Raw genomic sequence first — 18814 nt, forward strand, 5'->3', positions numbered from 1 at the left:
CATACCTGTACCTCCCCTCCCCCATGCTGCTATTACCCTGCCCATACTTGTACCTCACCTCCCCCATGCTGCTATTACCCTGCCCATACCTGTACCTCCCCTCCCCCATGCTGCTATTACCCTGCCCATACCTGTACCTCCCCTCCCCCATGCTGCTATTACCCTGCCCATACCTGTACCTCCCCTCCCCCATGCTGCTATTACCCTGCCCATACCTGTACCTCCCCTCCCCCATGCTGCTATGATGCCCACATTTCCCCAAGTGGACCAATAAAGGAATATATTCCTTATCTTATCTTCTCCCACGGACCCCATCTGAGAACATAATTTGTTCAAGTTTTTTGTGTTGTTTTCAAGTGTTATTGTTGGATATGATTTAAGTTGTAGATTAGAAACTGTCTGTAGGTGTGGAGAAACAGAGGAGGGCGTGGTTAGTAATTTAAATATAAATTTCATTGTGTTAATTTCTAGTGAAGGAACTATTAGTGAAATTAGAATTCCCAATTGTTCTGGGGACCCCCTGGAAGCCTCTTGAGGATCCCTGGACCCCATGTTGAGAACCTGGCTGTCCTCCTTTATACACAAACACATCTGTGTCCTTCTTGATTTCTAGACCAGTGGAGTCCTGAAGACGTCCCAGGAAGTCCCCAGCTAAAAGAGGAAAAGGTACATATTATGTTATTACTTTAATTTACTCAAGGTTAGCCCAACGAGAGATCCACCATTCTGACCATAGGTTTCACTCGCTCCAATGTGACCTCCTCATCTACAGTATAAACATCGAACCTTGATTGATTGTGTCGTGGAATATATTATCATGTCATTATGGATCTGTGTTGTTTTATCATGTCATACAGCTTGAGTTTCAGTCCGACCAGATTGACTGGTTAATGTGTGTATGTCTCTTTAAGATTACTCTGACATTCTCTCAGTCATAACAAAGTTGCTGTTTCTCCCAGTTACTGAGAAACTATTTTGTTTGCCTTCGTCATCATATCTGTTGTATGTTCTGCCATATAGGCCATAGAGCCATAACCCAAGGTTATGGGAACTGTAAGACGGAGCTGTTTTCCTTCCAGGCTATAGCCATAACATAGTCGTATTATTAATTTCTCTAACCAGCCATTTTGTTTTCTTCTACGTCATTTCATGTATTTAATTGTATGTCTGACCAAGGCTCAGGGTCAGTCCTCGGTCAGACGCTAGTGGGTTAACATGTCTGCCTCTGGCTGGTGACTGGCCTGTCAGCGTGGCCACGTTGTCATAAACTTTCTTTATTGTTAAATAAACCTTTCTATTATTATTAATAATGACTCAGAATCATTAATGTAAGCGGCTCATCGTTTGTCTCTTTGAGATTTCCCATTACAATTGATTGATTGATTGATTGATTGATTGATTGAAAACTTTATTAACAGATTGCAGAATGGGTACAATACAGTACGGCTCAATACACACAAGGGGATGCAGACCAGAAAAAGACTTTCGTCTTGTTTACATCAGGGTCCCCCATTTTCAATTCATAATGACATTTATGACATTATAAAGATAGTCACTGAGCCATTTAATCACATCGCCAGCCAAACCATACTTCTGAAGCTTTGATATAAGTATTTTATGGTCCACATCAAACGCTTTGGATAAATCCAGAAATATAGCAATTGAAAATAGCTTATTGTCCATCTGTGATTCTATCTATAAACTGTGAGAGAGCCATGTAAGTAGAGTGTTTTTGTCTGAAACCGTATTGATGTTCATAATATATTATTGTCATTAAGATGTTTCAAAATTCTGGTATAAACCAGCTTCTCCAATATTTTAGACATGGACGGTAATATCGAAATTGGTTGGTAATTGGAAAATAAGGATGAGTCACCAGATTTAAACAGAGGTATAACTTTTGCCACTTTCAAATCTCCTGGAACAACACCTGTTTCCAGGGAGAGTGAAAAAACGTGGTTCAATGGCTCAATTATTGAAGGTAATACCTCTTTAAGCAGATTACTTTTAATATTATCATAACCTGCTGCTGAGTCTTTTAAATTTAAAATAATATTTTGTATTTCTTCAGAGGTAGGTGGTTCAAATATAGACATAGATGGGTACTGACCTTGTGTTATGGTTTGAAACCGACCCCAACAGCACGGCACAGACAGGTAGTTCAGAGTTAGCCAAAAACTAGGGCGTATTTATTTATGAAATAGGAATGAGCAAATAAACAACAAAACACAAGGGAGAATGTTCTTGGCAGAGTTGTCCGCGGCTCTGCAGCACGTCTTCTGGGCAGAGAGGCACCGTGGCGTTGCGCCTCTGCCTCTGCTGCTCTGCAGCTACTCCTCGATCCAACTCGGGAAACAGAGAGAGAGAAAATGTCACTAGACGAGCAAAACGGGATTACAAGCAGTCCAGTATTGTCTTAGCTGAGTCCGTGATAACAACAAGCGGTTCCTCTTCAGTGTTTAACTAGCAGAGTCCGTGATAACAACAAGCATTTCCTCTTCAGTGTTTAACAAAACACACAAAAACAGAAAGGTCCCGAGTCCCGGAATTTACGAGAAAAACAGTATCCAAAAAAGAACGTTCCAAAAACTCACCAAGGCGCAAATGCGCAAAGCGGTCTACGAGGCAGGGGTCCAAAGAATGGCAAGCAAGCAACAGCGGCGACTTCCAACAGACGTCCTGAAGAGGAAAAAGGCGAGGTACAACACGGGGAAAACAAGCAGCAGCCAGTGGAAATCCAAAACGACCCGACAATGAACGTTAGGAAACCCAGAGTATATGAAGACCTCCAGTGAGCTGATTACAACACACATCAGGTGCGCGACGGTAATTGGTACCTTGACCTTGAAGCGTGCGGCGGCAACGGGCCAATCCTCACACCTTGAATCTTGTCAAGTGGACAGTTATTTGTGCTCTTAATATTTCTAGCCAAGGAAATTCCAATGTTTACAAAATAATTATTGAAACAATTTGCAATCTCTGATGAGTTTGTGTATGTTCCATTTCCATCCACAAACTACTACGACTATGCTTGCACCTCATGGTACCAAAGCACCTCAAAGGCACTAAAAACAAGATTACAAACATCACAAAACAAAGTGGTCAGACTACTGCTTGACCGTACTCCTAAAACCCACCGTGCCAGTGGCGTCCTTTCACTAAAAGGCAAGGTATGGCGAGACGGGGGGGGGGGGGGGGGGGGGTTCTGAAGGGTGGATCTTTTTTGTCAAATCAGTTGTGCAATAGTCACTTTTGGTGAGTTGTTTCTATACAATTCAGTTATATGACATTTAGGTATGACACAGGACTACACAAGCATTTTTAGTATAGAAATGTGTCAACAGACTAAAGCAGGGAACCACAATATGCAGAATGTAATATCATAACTGTCTATTACTTTTCTTGCAATTGAGCCAATTTTCCTTAGGTACGGTTTTGAGGTGTGTGTTCAACAGAATGTAGTATCAAAAACACATTCACAAAAAGTATGGGTTACTGAATGCTGAACTGCACTATTATAATCACTAAGCCAGACCTTACCTGTGTCCCTGTATCACTTGTCTCTGCTGCCCTTTGATCAAAAAAACTTCCCTATGTCCATTTTCCTTTTTTTTGGGGCATATTTCAGTTAGTCACAGCAAAAGTCACCTAGTAAAAGTGAGATAATTGACAATATCAAAACATACTAGGGCTGTACCGAATAGTTCGAAGCTTCGTTCATAATGTTGACATTCGAATTCTAAATCAACATAAAAAATTGTAAAAAAAAAAAAAAAAAAAATTACATTTTTATTTGCCAAGGTATGGCGAGTGCCATACCTTTCCATACCAAATGGACGCCCCTGCACCTCACCCCAGCCCATTTTGACAACCTAGGATGGCTTAGAGTAGACGACAGAGTACAGCAACTTGCAATGGGCCTGGCCTACAAGATACACTACACCACTAAGGTACCCATGTACATGTCGAGGTACTTCCCAAAGGTCAGTGACTACCACGACCACAACACCAGAGGGAGTTCCACAAATCATGTTCAACCCAGATTCGGCTCAAACAAGGGACTAAACACGTTTCGCAATTATGCCACATCAATGTGGAACGCAGTGGCGAATCTTCCTGGAAGCCAAGGGAAGCCATGCTTCCCTAGAAATATGAACAATAAAAAATTTAAATAAAAAATAAAAATAATATATATATTTTTGTATATAGTTTACAATAATAATAAAAAATCATAATTTTTCATCTCTGTGTTATAATTTTTTATTTATTTTTATTTTCTCCCTCTTCTCCTTCTCACTCTCTAACACTGTCAGACTCACTGAGGCAGGCTGGCAGTCACTGTGCTCACTGCTGCTCAGTCACTGCAGCTCAGGCAGAATATAGAGCAGAGGGGAGGGGGAGGTGTCTTTTTTAAGCATCCACCATGTGATTCATGGTTATGGACTCCAGAACCAATTATTAGCCAATAAGATTCGAGCTTAATAAAGGGGTTCCCACGTCTTAACACGGGGCCATCTGACAGTCAAGTAGTCTAGCGTCTTCAAATTTGTGCCCTAACGTGACAAACAACGTCTGAACGTCATCCCCTCGCAGGCGCGTTCGAATCCTCTAGTAGTGTATCCAGACCCGGCGCCATAGGCGGGCATTAGGGGGCCGGGCCCGCCCACTGAGTCAGCTGTGCCCACCCTGGTAAATTTTTTTTATTTATTTTTTTTGTCAATCAAAGTCGACTATCCAAATCCTTAGTCGGGGGCGCGTGTATGCCTTCTACGACAGGCGTCGGGCAAAGCCCTAGTGGGCACTGATATCAACAACAACACTACTGAAGCTAGCATGGCACTCTGTGAGAATTCGTTTTCTACCCTCAAGAATGTCTTTACAGAACATCGCCTTAGTATGCTTCATCGACGCAAGGCCAATTCAATTCAATTGGCATTTGAGAAGGACTTAACAAAAAAGTTCAGGAATGAGTGGAGGGACAGTCTTTTAAGAAGGTTTCACTCTGTCCTCAAACGCTGCTTGCCGCTCTACTAATGATAGTGAGTAGCCTGTGGAGGAATTTTGTTTGCTTTTTTATGCACCTTATTTTTGTCAGTTCAGTTCAGTTTGTCAGTGAATTCAGAAGTGTTGAATAAATGGAGGCTTTTCAAAGATATAGAATAGAATATAAATGTATTATCCTGAGGGAAATTTGACACTGCAAATCACTCAACATTAAACATTTAGACAGAACAAGTCACGAATAAGAATAACAAAACAAATGGCCTAAGAATAGAATAAAATGAAATAGAATAAAAATAGAATAAAAGATACAGTAAATAAATACAGTAAAAATATACTGAAGTCTACAGTAGGTGTAGTATTGCACAGTGCTGTTTCAAAAGTAAGAGTCCAGGAAGATGGTAACTGTCACTCTGTGCTCAGTGATGCAGTGAGGCACAGTGATGCATTGTATAGTCTGATGGCTGTCGGAATGAAGGACTTCCTGTGCCGTTCAGTGCTGCATTTAGGTAGTGTGAGCCTATAACATGCTCCTCCTGTCAGCCAAGTCTGTGTATAGTGGGTGGGAGGGGTTTTCCCTGATGGCCTGGAGCTTAGCAAGGTTCCTCCTCTTCGCCACCCTCGCTAGTCCAGCTCCACCCCAACCACGCTACTGGCCTTCCTGACCATCTTATCCAGCCTGTTTATGTCCCCTGCTCTCAGTCCGCTGCCCCAGCAGGTCTGTTATATATATCCGTTCAGTCTGTTTTTGTATAAGTGAATGTTCTTAAGATAGAGAGAAATTTGATTTTTCAATTCCCTCTCTGCTGTTTAGTTCAGCACCGTGGGCAGCGCCAAGCAAGCCACAGCGCCGTTGTCCCAGCTGAAACGTATAAAAGGGAACCTGTGTTGAAAAACCATTGTGCCCCCCCGAGAACATTTTATGCCCCCCCACTAATTTGTTTCTGCAGCCTGGTCTGAGTGTATGAATGAATGAATGAAAACTTGCATTTGCATACCGCCCCAACAGGTCCACGGAGGACGCCATATCCCATGTGCTGCACACAGCAGCATCACACCTGGACAAGAGGCAGGGGAACTATGTGAGAATGCTATTCATCGACTACAGCTCGGCATTCAATACCATAGTCCCCTCCATACTCATAGCCAAGCTCAGGGACCTGGGCTTGGGCTATGACCTCTGCCAGTGGGTCTTGGACTTCCTGACTGGCAGACCCCAGGTGGTGAGAGCAGGCAACTGCACCTCCTCATCCATCACCCTCAACATAGGGGCCCCCCAGGGCTGTGTTCTGAGTCCCCTCCTCTACTCCCTGTACACACACGACTGTGTGGCTCAGCGGAGTAGCAATACAATCGTCAAATTTGCTGACGACACAGTGGTGGTGGGCCTGATCTCTGCCAACGACGAGAGGGCCTACCTGGAAGAGGTCAAGGTCCTGGCGGGATGGTGCCAGGAAAACAGCCTCTCCCTGAACGTCAGCAAAACAAAGGAGATGATTGTGGACTTCAGGAGGTCGGGGGTCAAGGACTACAGCCCCCTCAGCATCGACGGGGCACCGGTTGAGAGAGTCAACAGCTTCAAGTACCTCGGAGCCTACATATCCGAGGACTTGACATGGACCACACACATTAACAGTGTGGTGAAGAAGGCACGACAACGCCTCTACTTCCTCAGGCGCCTAAGGAAGTTCCAAGTCAGCCAGAAGATCCTTAAGAACTTCTACTCATGTACAATAGAGAGCATCTTGACCGGCAACATCACCTCCTGGTTTGGGAATAGCACTGCAAAAGACCAAAGCAGACTACAAAGAGTGACACGTTCAGCCGAACGCACAATTGGAGGGGGGCTCCCCACCCTCCAGAACATTTACTACAAGCGTTGCAAGGGCAAGGCTAAGAGAATCATTAAAGACTCCAGTCACCCGAACAACTGCCTCTTCGAACTGCTGCGGTCAGGCAAGCAATACAGGAGTCTCAAGGCGAGCACAGAAAGACTCAGAAGTAGCTTCTATCCCCAGGCCATCAGGCTGCTAAACGAACAATGAATGAACACTACACAACAACAACCACCAAACGCACATAGCACACACATCCACACGCACACACTCACTTTAAACAAACACACTGTAGCACCCACTCCACACACTTTATAGCACACACCCACTTTAAACAAACACACTGTAGCACCCACTCCCCACACTTTATATTTATGGATGAAGGATTGCACTACAACTCGTACACCTTACTGTAAATTGTACCTAAAATTGTACCTCATCCCATTTCTGCTTTGCACTAGATAGTACTGTACATTAGTACACTGCATAGTATTGTGTATTGTATATTATATGGTAACTCAGAACATTGTACATATGTCTATACCGAACACTGTGACCTCATTTTCTTCTTCTAAATTCATGCTATATTATGTTATTATGTTATTTGATACTATCTTGTCTAGCACAGTCTCTGGAGCGTAACAGTAAGAAGCATTTTGTATGAAAGTATTCTGTACTTCTGTATGACAACTATTAAAGAACTTGAACTTGAACTTGAACTTGAACTTTATTTAACAGATTGCAGAATGGGTACAATACAGTACGGCTCAATACACACAATTGTTAAGGGGATGCAGACCTGAGAAATACGTTTGTCTTGTTTCCATCAGGGTCCCCCATTTTCAATTCATATAGACATTTATGACATACACAACATACATGACATTTATGGCATAGGGACATATAGGTATTTAGTACTGATACATTTGTGACATAAACGGTATTCAAACACGTTCAAAATATCAAACATTAGCACTTTATTAGCAACTTATTTTTCTCCGGCGGGACATTTACTGAGGACCAGCACAGCACACCACTCTATCTGTCCAGGAGTAGGACCACATTATTGGCCAGGTAAGCAGCCTAAGCAGTTTCTAGCTTGGATGATATCTACTAACGTTATCAGGCTAGCTTGGATGCTAACTAACGTAAGCTGGTCATGGTTCATGGTGACTAACATGAGCTGTTTGTGTTATAACGAGACAGTAAATGAATGAATGAATAAAAACTTTATTTAACAGATTGCAGAATGGGTACAATACAGTACGGCTCAATACACACTTGTTAAGGGGATGCAGACCAGAGAAAGACGTTTGTCTTGTTTACATCAGGGTCCCCCATTTTCAATTCATATTGACATTTATGACATACTCAACATAGGCCTACATGACATTTATGGGGACATATAGGTATTTAGTACTGATACATTTGTGACATATGCAGTATCCAAATATACAGTACTGTTACTCATAGATCCTGACAGAGTATATACATATGATGGGGAGGGCCGGGGACTGTACATTAGGAGGGGGTGGGTGGGTGGGAGAGAAATATACATCCGGTGGTGAGGAGACTGTACATTTGGGGCCAGGGGCTCGAATACGCAGTCACTTATTCCTCCATAGTAGCCACGTTAATTTGGACATATGTACCTGTGATGTTTGTTTGGTTTATTTAATTCTTTTTGAGGCGTGCTGTCCTATAAATGCCAAGTAATAGTTGTTTCATGGACCAAGACCACAACAGTCTCCTCTCCTATAGCACCAAATGTTTTATCTGCTGACAAAGCACAATACCTGTTGGTTTTTAGTTCACTCATTGTTCAGGGAAACACATTGTTAATGACATTGACGGATTGTGAATTTTGTGATTGACTCAAATTATATTTATTTGAAAAAATAACAAAATAAATATAGTCACTTTATTTGAAGAGTCAAAACTGTTCTCTTGGCTTTGTTTTGTTCATAGTAGTAACGCCGCCGAGCCATACTGTACATGTTGACTGCTTGGTTTGACTGGCAGTGGCCGCCGAGCCATACTGTACATCTTGACTGCTTGGTTTGACTGGCTGCCAAGCCATACTGTAGATGGTGACTGCTTGGCTTAAATAAATAAAAAATAAAAAAATAAAAATATTAATAACATATTTTTTTAATAACTTTTTTTTTTGGCATCCTCTGTTATTTTACCCACGCGACGCCACTGGTGGAACGCCCTACCCACAGCCGTAAAAAAATTGAATCCCTACCCACCTTCAAAACCGCTCTCAAAGAGCAATTCTAAACTGGCCCCTGTAAACATCCAAACTCCCCTAGCCCAACCCCCTCCAATGTACAGTTTCTTCCCCCTCAAATGTATACTCTCTTTTAGAAACTCTGTCTCTTAAACAGTACTGTATATTTGTATATCTTGGATGTCATAAATGTCTGGATGTAACAGTACTGTTTATCTCTATGTCGTGTATGTCATTATATGTTATGATGAATTGAAAATGGGGGACCCTGATGTAAACAAGACTAAAGTCTTTCTCTGGTCTGCATCCCCTTAACAAAATGTGTGTGTATTGAGCCGTACTGTATTGTTCCCATTCTGCAATCTGTTAATCAAGTTTTCAATCAATCAATCAACCAATCAACCAATCAACCAACCAATCAATCAATCAATCAATCAATCAATCAATCAATCAATCAATCAATCAATCAATCAATCAATGTTACTGGTAATAAACGTGCAGTACTTCTCATAGCCCACTAGTGGCCGCCAGTCCTTGCTTGTTGTCAGCGGAGCTCATTTGACCCGGAACAGTATGGCAGACAGGAGAAGTACTCCAATAGGGTCCAGCTGCAGACTCGGAGCCTCGAGGTCCAGATTGGTACTTCCGACCGCCACAGGACTTCCGACCGCCACAGGACTAATGCGGAAGTATCTCGAAGTACGTCTGACGTATCTCGAATTACGTCTGACGTTTCTCTTCATAAAATAATATAAAATCAGCAGCATGGGGAGGGCCGGGGGGAGGGGAGGTACAGGTAGTAGAAGACATAGAGGTACAGGTCACATAATTATAGTACAGTGGAGAAGTAAAAATGGAATAAAAAGGCAGTGTAAACAATATACAATATTATTAACTCTAATAATAACACGCCTCGCGGGCTCATTATAATACGAGTCACATAATTATAGTACAGTGGAGAAGTAAAAATGGAATAAAAAGGCAGTGTAAACAATATACAATATTATTAACTCTAATAATAACACGCCTCGCGGGCTCATTATAATACGAGAGCCGTGGGTCTGCATTGTATAGAGCGGATCCCCCGGCCGTATTCAAGCGCTGGAGCGCTTTGCGATGGATAAAACTGTATTAATATAGTAGTAATAATAGTAGTTGGCTAGTTGCGCGCTTCTGGCCACCTCCCGCAGTGCGCGCATACACACATACTGTCTGTAGCTATACAGTACGTGCAAAATTAATTGTCAAGAGCCTCATCTCATCTGGCTCTGCAAATAGATCTAGAGTCTGAATATCATATAATAGCCTGCTGATGATCTCTCTCTCGAGTCAAATCCATTCTGAGAACGGAATGCAGTGCCCGCGACGAGGGTCTTGATTGATTGATTGATTGATTGATTGATTGATTGATTGATTGATTGATTGATTGATTGAAAATTGTATTAACAGAGGGGTGGGGGGGGGGGGGACACACACTGTACAACTGTACAAGCAAAACTGTACATTGGAATATTGACAACCATACTTGGTCATTTACTGTACATTGGAGGGGGTTGGGTTACAACACAGGAGCAGAGTATAAACAACAGTACAGTACTGTTTCTCATTCCTGTACTGTTGTTTATACTCTGCTCCTGTGTTGTAACCCAACCCCCTCCAATGTACAGTAAATGACCAAGTATGGTTTTGTCAATATTCCAATGTACAGTTTTGCTTGTACAGTTGTACAGTGTCCCCCACCCCTCCTACCCGACCCCCCCCCCCCAAGGCGAAAGTCTTTCTCTGGTCTGCATCCCCTTAACAATTGTGTGTATTGAGCTGTACTGTACTGTACCCATTCTGCAATCTGTTAATAAAATGTTCAATCAAGAATGGAGTGATTGACAGTGTCAAAGGCCTTTTGTAGGTCCAGCATGATCTGTTAATACAATTTTCAATCAATCAATCAATCAATCAATCAATCAATCAATCAATCAATCAATCAATCAATCAATCAATCAAGACCCTCGTCGCGGGCACTGCATTCCGTTCTCAGAATGGATTTGACTCGAGAGAGAGATCATCAGCAGGCTATTATATGATATTCAGACTCTAGATCTATTTGCAGAGCCAGATGAGATGAGGCTCTTGACAATTAATTTTGCACGTACTGTATAGCTACAGACAGTATGTGTGTATGCGCGCACTGCGGGAGGTGGCCAGAAGCGCGTAACTAGCCAACTACTATTATTACTACTATATTAATACAGTTTGATCCATCGCAAAGCGCTCCAGCGCTTGAATACGGCCGGGGGATCCGCTCTATACAATGCAGACCCACGGCTCTCGTATTATAATGAGGAGCCCGCGAGGCGTGTTATTATTAGAGTTAATAATATTGTATATTGTTTACACTGCCTTTTTATTCCATTTTTACTTCTCCACTGTACTATAATTATGTGACTCGTATTATAATGAGCCCGCGAGGCGTGTTATTATTAGAGTTAATAATATTGTATATTGTTTACACTGCCTTTTTATTCCATTTTTACTTCTCCACTGTACTATAATTATGTGACCTGTACCTCTATGTCTTCTACTACCTGTACCTCCCCCCCCCCCCGGCCCTCCCCATGCTGCTGATTTTATATTATTTTATGAAGAGAAACGTCAGACGTAATTCGAGATACGTCAGACGTACTTCGAGATACTTCCGCATTAGTCCTGTGGCGGTCGGAAGTCCTGTGGCGCTCGGAAGTACCAATCTGGACCTCGAGGCTCCGAGTCTGCAGCTCGACCCTACTCCATGCAGCTGTGGCTGCAGACATATCTATGGCTGCAGAGCCGCAGACCCAGCGGCAGTCTCAGGGCCGCGCTCTGACGGCCGCGCTGTGAGGGCCGCTCAGCAGCGCCACCCACCTGAATTGCCAATGGCTGAATTGGAGTATTGCACTGTGCGGGCCGCGCTGTGAGATCCGCGCGAGGCCAGAGAATGTACATACTGTATGAGTAAATGAACTATACTTTTGCTCACACAATATCTTGAATGAATGCGTTTATTTATTTCGAACATAAATTGAAAATAAATAATAATAAAAAACAAGTAATAAACAGATTAAAAAACAAACAAGCAGGAGTAAGATGAAGTGTAAATGTATGTATTCCTACCCCCTTCACACTCTATTATCTTATGCAACTCATATTCACTCCACAAACATATATACATACATTGTTGAATGAACAGCCTGTTTCTTGAAGTTAGACTCTCTAGTTTCATGGCATGTGATTTAAAAAATAGTGTGTTTGTGTGTTCCAGATATCCTACCTTATTGATAATCAAATCAAAATCTAATTTATTTGTAAGGCCCGACAACACACGTTAATGTCCCCATGGGCCAGGTAACGGTATACTTTTGCTATATGCTATACACTACAGTCTATGTGATGTGGGTATGATGGTAATTAAGGAATGGTGAATATTATGTTTAATGTAAATATGTGTATACTGGATATAACAGCAGTATTTTATAAGCATACAGCAGTATTGTACAGCAGTATTGTACAGCCAGCAATATTATACATTATTATACATGACTATTCTATGCAAGTAGGCTATGTCTAAGCTATTTTACAATATTATACATGAACTAATGTGCAATTATGCATAAGACTACATAAGACACTACATATGTGGGTATGTCAGGTGGTCTTGTGGTCAAAGTTATGTTTGTGGAATCATATAAGAACGTTCAATTTGACCAATTAGGCCCTTTATTTTTCTAGATGCATATCACAATTCAAAATGGGAAATCTTTGCCGGAGCTGCAACACATCTGTATTCAAGCCGACAAAGTTGAACAAATTGAAGTGCCTGCTGCACCGCTGCTATAGCTCTCTCTCTCTCTCTCTCTCTCTCTCTCTCTCTCTCTCTCTCTCTCTCTCTCTCTCTCTCTCTCTCTCTCTCTCTCTCTCTCTCTCTCTCTCTCTCAAATTCAAATTCAAATAGGCTTTATTGGCATGAAATATTAACATACTTATTGCCAAAGCAAGTTCAACATACAAACAATAACATATATATTAAGCAATAAAATATCATAATATTAGTAATAACAGTAAGGACAATCAACACTCTCTCTCTCTCTCTCTCTCTCTCTCTCTCTCTCTCTCTCTCCACTCCCCCCGATCCTTAGGCCACACCCCCTTTTTGTATCTTTTGAACCGTTTGTCCGTAGAGACTTGCGGGTTGTGCGTGCCATTGTACTCAGTAGGGATAGCCTCTTTCATTGGTCTATATTGACCAGGTCCTTAGGCCGCGCCCCCTTTTTGTATCTTTTGAACCGTTTGTCATAGAGACAATACAGACCCTCTCCCTTTGGCCGGTGGTGCACAGGCATCACCCACACTTTCACAATTTCCCTGCGTGGAATTGTCTATTTTTTGTCTATTTGTCTAATTGTCTATTTTTTTTATTAAACTTTTTTAATTAAAAACGAAGGTTCGAACGTCCTTTCGAAAAACCCTGACGAAGTTTGAATCACTTTATTCAAATTGGGGATTTAGTTTGAGGATATAAAAACAAATTTATAAAAATAAAAAAAATTATTTAAATGTTTTAATTAAAAACGAAGATTCGAACGTCTGTTCGAAAAACCCTGATGAAGTTTGAATCACTTTATTCAAATTTTTTTACTTAAATTATTTTGTGATGTCACAGTATGATGTCATAAATAATAGAACATTCTAGAACATTTGTGATGTCACAGTATGATGTCATAATAGAACATTCTAGAACATTTGTGATGTCACAGTATGATGTCATAATCAAACATTCTAGAACATTTGTGTATCTATTCAACAACTCTCTCAGAAGATCTCATTGTGCTGCATCTTGAAACAGTACTGAACAGATAGACTAAACAACATAGATTGAAGCCTGCATTTCTCAACCAAGGTGCCTACCGTTTTGCTGTGGAAAGAGACAATACAGAGACAATACAGACCCTCTCCCATTGGCCGGTGGTGCATAGGCATCACCCACACTTTCACAATTTCCCTGCGTGGAATTGTCTATTTTTTGTCTATTTGTCTAATTGTCTATTTTTTTTATTACATTTTTTTAATTAAAAACGAAGGTTCGAACGTCCTTTTGAAAAACGTCCCCAGAATTGTCGAGTTTTTTATTATAATTTATCTTCAAATTATGTTCAAAATAAATAAACGCATTCATTCAAGATATCTGGCCTCGCGCGGATCTCACAGCTGTGCACGCACAGTGCAATACTCCAATTCAGCCATTGGGTGGGTGGCGCTGCTGAGCGGCCGTGAGACTGCCGCGGGCTCTGCGGCTCTGCAGCTGCATACTATTGGCAGACAGGGTCGTTGGGGTTATTAGGCTTCAACATGGCGTGGACGGGATGTGTTTTCAGATTCGCTAAAGATGGGATATTAAGCTCCACTGTCAAGGGAAACAGGTATGTGGAATAATATTGACGTGTGTCGATTTAAATGACAAGTTGGTCACTTTGCAAGACCTCGTCGTGAGTCACGGACTAGTTACTACAGCTAAACGTGCAGCTAACTTGGCTAACGTCAGTTCGTCACTTTGTTTGTCTGGCTGGTAAGTTCTGTCAACTCTGTTAACATTATATAGTTAAACCCGGTTAACGTTATATAGTTAAACCCTGTTAACGTTATATAAGTTAGTTAAACCCTGTTAGTTAAACCATTTTAACATATAGTTAAACCCTGTTAACATTATATAGGTAAACAATATTATATAGTTAAACCCTGTTAACGTTATATAGTTACGTGTTGTCAACCCTGTTAACTGTAATATAAGTTAGTTCGGTGTCAACCCTGTTAACTGTATATAGTTCGGTGTCAACTCTAACATCATATAACGTTAGTTCAGTGTTGTCACTCTGTATAGTGCAGTGCAGCCAGTGTCACTGTCAACCATAGATATATATCTATTGATGGTGTCAACCCTGTTAACGGTATACAGTAGTACAGTAGTGTCAACTCTGTTAACGTAATATAGTTCAGTTTTAATCCTGTTAATGTCATAAAGTTCAGTGTTGTCAACCCTGTTAACGTTATAGTTCGGTGTTGTCAACCCTGCGTTGCTTGCCAGTTGTCAGCAAGCCAGCTAACGCGAACTAGAAAGGTTTCTAGGTAATTTACGTTAGCTAGCATCATGAAGTCAAGTACAGTGCAAGGAACAGTAACACTAGCTAGATGCAAAGAGAGAGCTATTTAGGCTACATTACAAGCTTTATAAGTAGAACATACAGATACAAGGCGTTAGTAGGGGATTCATTGATTGATTGAAAACTTTAAGTAACAGTTGCAGAATGGGTACAGTACAGCTCAATACACACAATTGTTAAGGGGATGCAGACCAGAGAAAGACTTTCGTCTTGTTTACATCAGGGTCCCCCATTTTTTATTCATAATGACATTTATGACATACACAATATACACAGATATACAAATCTAATCTAATAATCATCATCAAAACTAATCATGACATTTGTGACATACAAGATATAAAAAACATACAGTACTGTTAAACAGAGATCCTAACAGTAACTATATACATACATGGGGGGAGAGTTACTGTACATTAGGAGGGGGTGGGTGCCTGGGTGGTTCAGACATTTCCGGGGGCCAGTTTTGAATTGCAGCCTCCCGTAGGTGCTCTTTGAGAGCGGTTTTGAAGGAGGGTAGTGATTCACATTTTGTGGATATCTGTGTATTCATGGAAAATCTCAGTGTGGAGCTGATTGATGAAGTGTGTTGTCAAACTGAATTTCCAATTGAACCACATAAGTCCCTTTTGAAATCCCACAGACCACGTATTAGCAGTTCTGAAGTTAATCTAAATCACTTGGAGTGTGCATGTGGCAACTTAACTTATATCACTATAAAGTACTCAAACTCTACGGTCTTTAACTATGAATGAACACAACACTCTAACTTACCATCTTTAGACAATAAAGTACTCAACCTCTACTGTCTTTAACTATGAATGAACACAACACTAACTTACCATCTTTAGACAATAAAGTACTCAACCTCTACTGTCTTTAACTATGAATGAACACAACACTCTAACTTACCATCTTTACATAATAAAGTAACTTACCATCTTTACATAATAAAGTACTCAATCAACATCTACTGTCTTTAACTATGAATGAACACAACACTAACTCACCATCTTTAGATAATAAACTACTCAACCTCTACTGTCTTTAACTATGAATGAACACAAAACTCTAACTTACCATCTTTAGATAACAACGTTTGAAAACATTGTTCCTCTGAAAACCTTAGGACGTACTTATATGGTTCTTCATCTGAGGTACTCGATTGATGTTCTTACATCTTGATACATTTTGTGAGTCAGAATTTTGGACCTCAAGCCCTAATTTCCTTCTTACCGATGATGCTGTCGACGTAGAGACCTTTCTCAGCACGATTCCAAGCTGTTCTTCTTGACCTAATGAGGTAACCAGAAACGCCTAAAGTAAATAAACTCAGTGACTCATCAAGTTGAACTGCTTCCCGTGTACAGGATAAACCTCAGCTTCCAGCAGAGATGTGGCTTCAGGAAGGTGACAAAGAAGACGGAGGTGAAGAAGGTGGAGCAGGTGGAGAAGGTGGAGGAGGTGGGCCCGTCGCACGTGGACTCCAGCAAGAAGCTGGTCGACAGGAAGGGGACAGTGCAGGTTCCTGAGCCCCCGGTACCACGTGCGCCCCCCAGGCCGTTTGGCAGACTAGTCAAGCCTCTGGTGTTCACCATAGGGGTAGGAGACTCTGACCATGCTCTTGCTTTTCTTTTCGTGTTGTTTTTTTTGTTTTTGTTTACGTGTGATTTAAAGGTAGAATCTGCAATGCTGTCAAATGGTGACTTCTAGGCAAAATAGCCCCACATGGTATTTTGTACACTTTGTTTACATTCATTGCTTTGGTCTGATCAGTGTTTAGTAACTTTTTTAATGATCAAAGAAATTATTCTACTGGGAATTTCTCCAGACCTTGGCAGAGGCCAGCAGTAGCCACCCCTCTCCCACTCAACTCCAACCCACACATCAGACCAAAACTAAACTAAACTAAAAGTAAACAGAGTGCAGTACCAAGCGGGGCTCCGAGCACACTAGGGCTAGTAACTGCGTACACACTAGCGCTAGTAACTGCGTACACACTAGGGCTAGTAACTGCGTACACACTAGGGCTAGTAACTGCGTACACACTAGGGCTAGTAACTGCGTACACACTAGGGCTAGTAACTGCGTACACACTAGGGCTAGTAACTGCGTACACACTAGGGCTAGTAACTGCGTACACACTAGGGCTAGTAACTCCGTACACACTAGGGCTAGTTTGGTCACTAACTCCATGTCAGTTTACATGCTGAGTCTGACCAGAAGGAAGGATACTAACTCCATGTCAGTTTACAGGTTGACCAGAAGGAAGGATACTAACTCCATGTCAGTTTACAGGCAGACCAGAAGGAAGGATACTAACTCCATGTCAGTTTACAGGCAGACCATAAGGAAGGATACTAACTCCATGTCAGTTTACAGGCAGACCAGAAGGAAGGATACTAACTCCATGTCAGTTTACAGGCAGACCAGAAGGAAGGATACTAACTCCATGTCAGTTTACAGGCAGACCAGAAGGAAGGATACTAACTCCATGTCAGTTTACAGGCAGACCAGAAGGAAGGATACTAACTCCATGTCAGTTTACAGGCAGACCAGAAGGAAGGATACTAACTCCATGTCAGTTTACAGGCAGACCAGAAGGAAGGTTACTAACTCCATGTCAGTTTACAGGTTGACCAGAAGGAAGGTTACACTAACTCCATGTCAGTTTACAGGTTGACCAGAAGGAAGGATACTAACTCCATGTCAGTTTACAGGCTGTTCCTTCGGCACGGCAGCCATCTGGCAGTACGAGTCTCTCAAGTCTCGCGTCCAGGGATACTTTGACGAGGCCCGGGCCGACTGGCTGGAAAAACTGCGGCCACAGAAAGAAGTAGACTTTCGTAGAGAGGTGAGTGTGTCATCCAGTGAGGTCATCAGTGTGTCATCCAATGAGGTCATCGGTGTGTCATCCAATGAGGTCATCGGTGTGTCAGGGTTAGACATTAGGACTATGATATGATTGCCTATATTTCTGTTTTGGTTCCAAATTGTTCTCAATGTTCCAGGTTGTGGCAGTAAATATGTTATTTTGATATCCAGTCATGGATTTTTGTCGACTAATCGATTAGTTGAATCGATCAACAAATCTGTAAAATAAAAAATGCCCAACGCAGTCCTGCAGAAGGAGCTCTTTAGATCTAGTGCCCAACGCAGTCCTGCAGAAGGAGCTCTTTAGATCTAGTGCCCAACGCAGTTCTGCAGAAGGACCTCTTTAGATCTAGTGCCCAACGCAGTCCTGCAGAAGGACCTCTTTAGATCTAGTGCCCAACGCAGTCCTGCAGAAGCACCTCTTTAGATCTAGTGCCCAACGCAGTCCTGCAGAAGGAGCTCTTTAGATCTAGTGCCCAACGCAGTCCTGCAGAAGGACCTCTTTAGATCTAGTGCCCAACGCAGTCCTGCAGAAGGAGCTCTTTAGATCTAGTGCCCAACGCAGTCCTGCAGAAGGAGCTCTTTAGATCTAGTGCCCAACGCAGTCCTGCAGAAGGAGCTCTTTAGATCTAGTGCCCAACGCAGTCCTGCAGAAGGAGCTCTTTAGATCTAGTGCCCAACGC

The 18814-nt window shown here is 41.9% G+C and overlaps 1 protein-coding gene across 1 annotated transcript in view; it reads left to right on the top strand.

Moving 5' to 3' along the window:
• The first annotated feature begins 14431 nt into the window (after positions 1–14431).
• parlb (presenilin associated, rhomboid-like b) overlaps positions 14432–18814 on the top strand; it is a 52700-nt gene continuing 48317 nt past the window's right edge. Inside the window, exons 1-3 of the mRNA XM_084318328.1 lie at positions 14432–14519; positions 16628–16859; positions 17971–18111. Coding sequence (XP_084174454.1) covers positions 14449–14519; positions 16628–16859; positions 17971–18111 — 444 coding nt within the window. The 5' untranslated portion in view covers positions 14432–14448. The remainder of the gene's footprint in view (positions 14520–16627; positions 16860–17970; positions 18112–18814) is intronic.

Source organism: Notolepis coatsorum (genome assembly GCF_963971535.1).
Source record: "Notolepis coatsorum genome assembly, chromosome: 1".
Lineage (NCBI taxonomy): Eukaryota > Metazoa > Chordata > Actinopteri > Aulopiformes > Paralepididae > Notolepis > Notolepis coatsorum.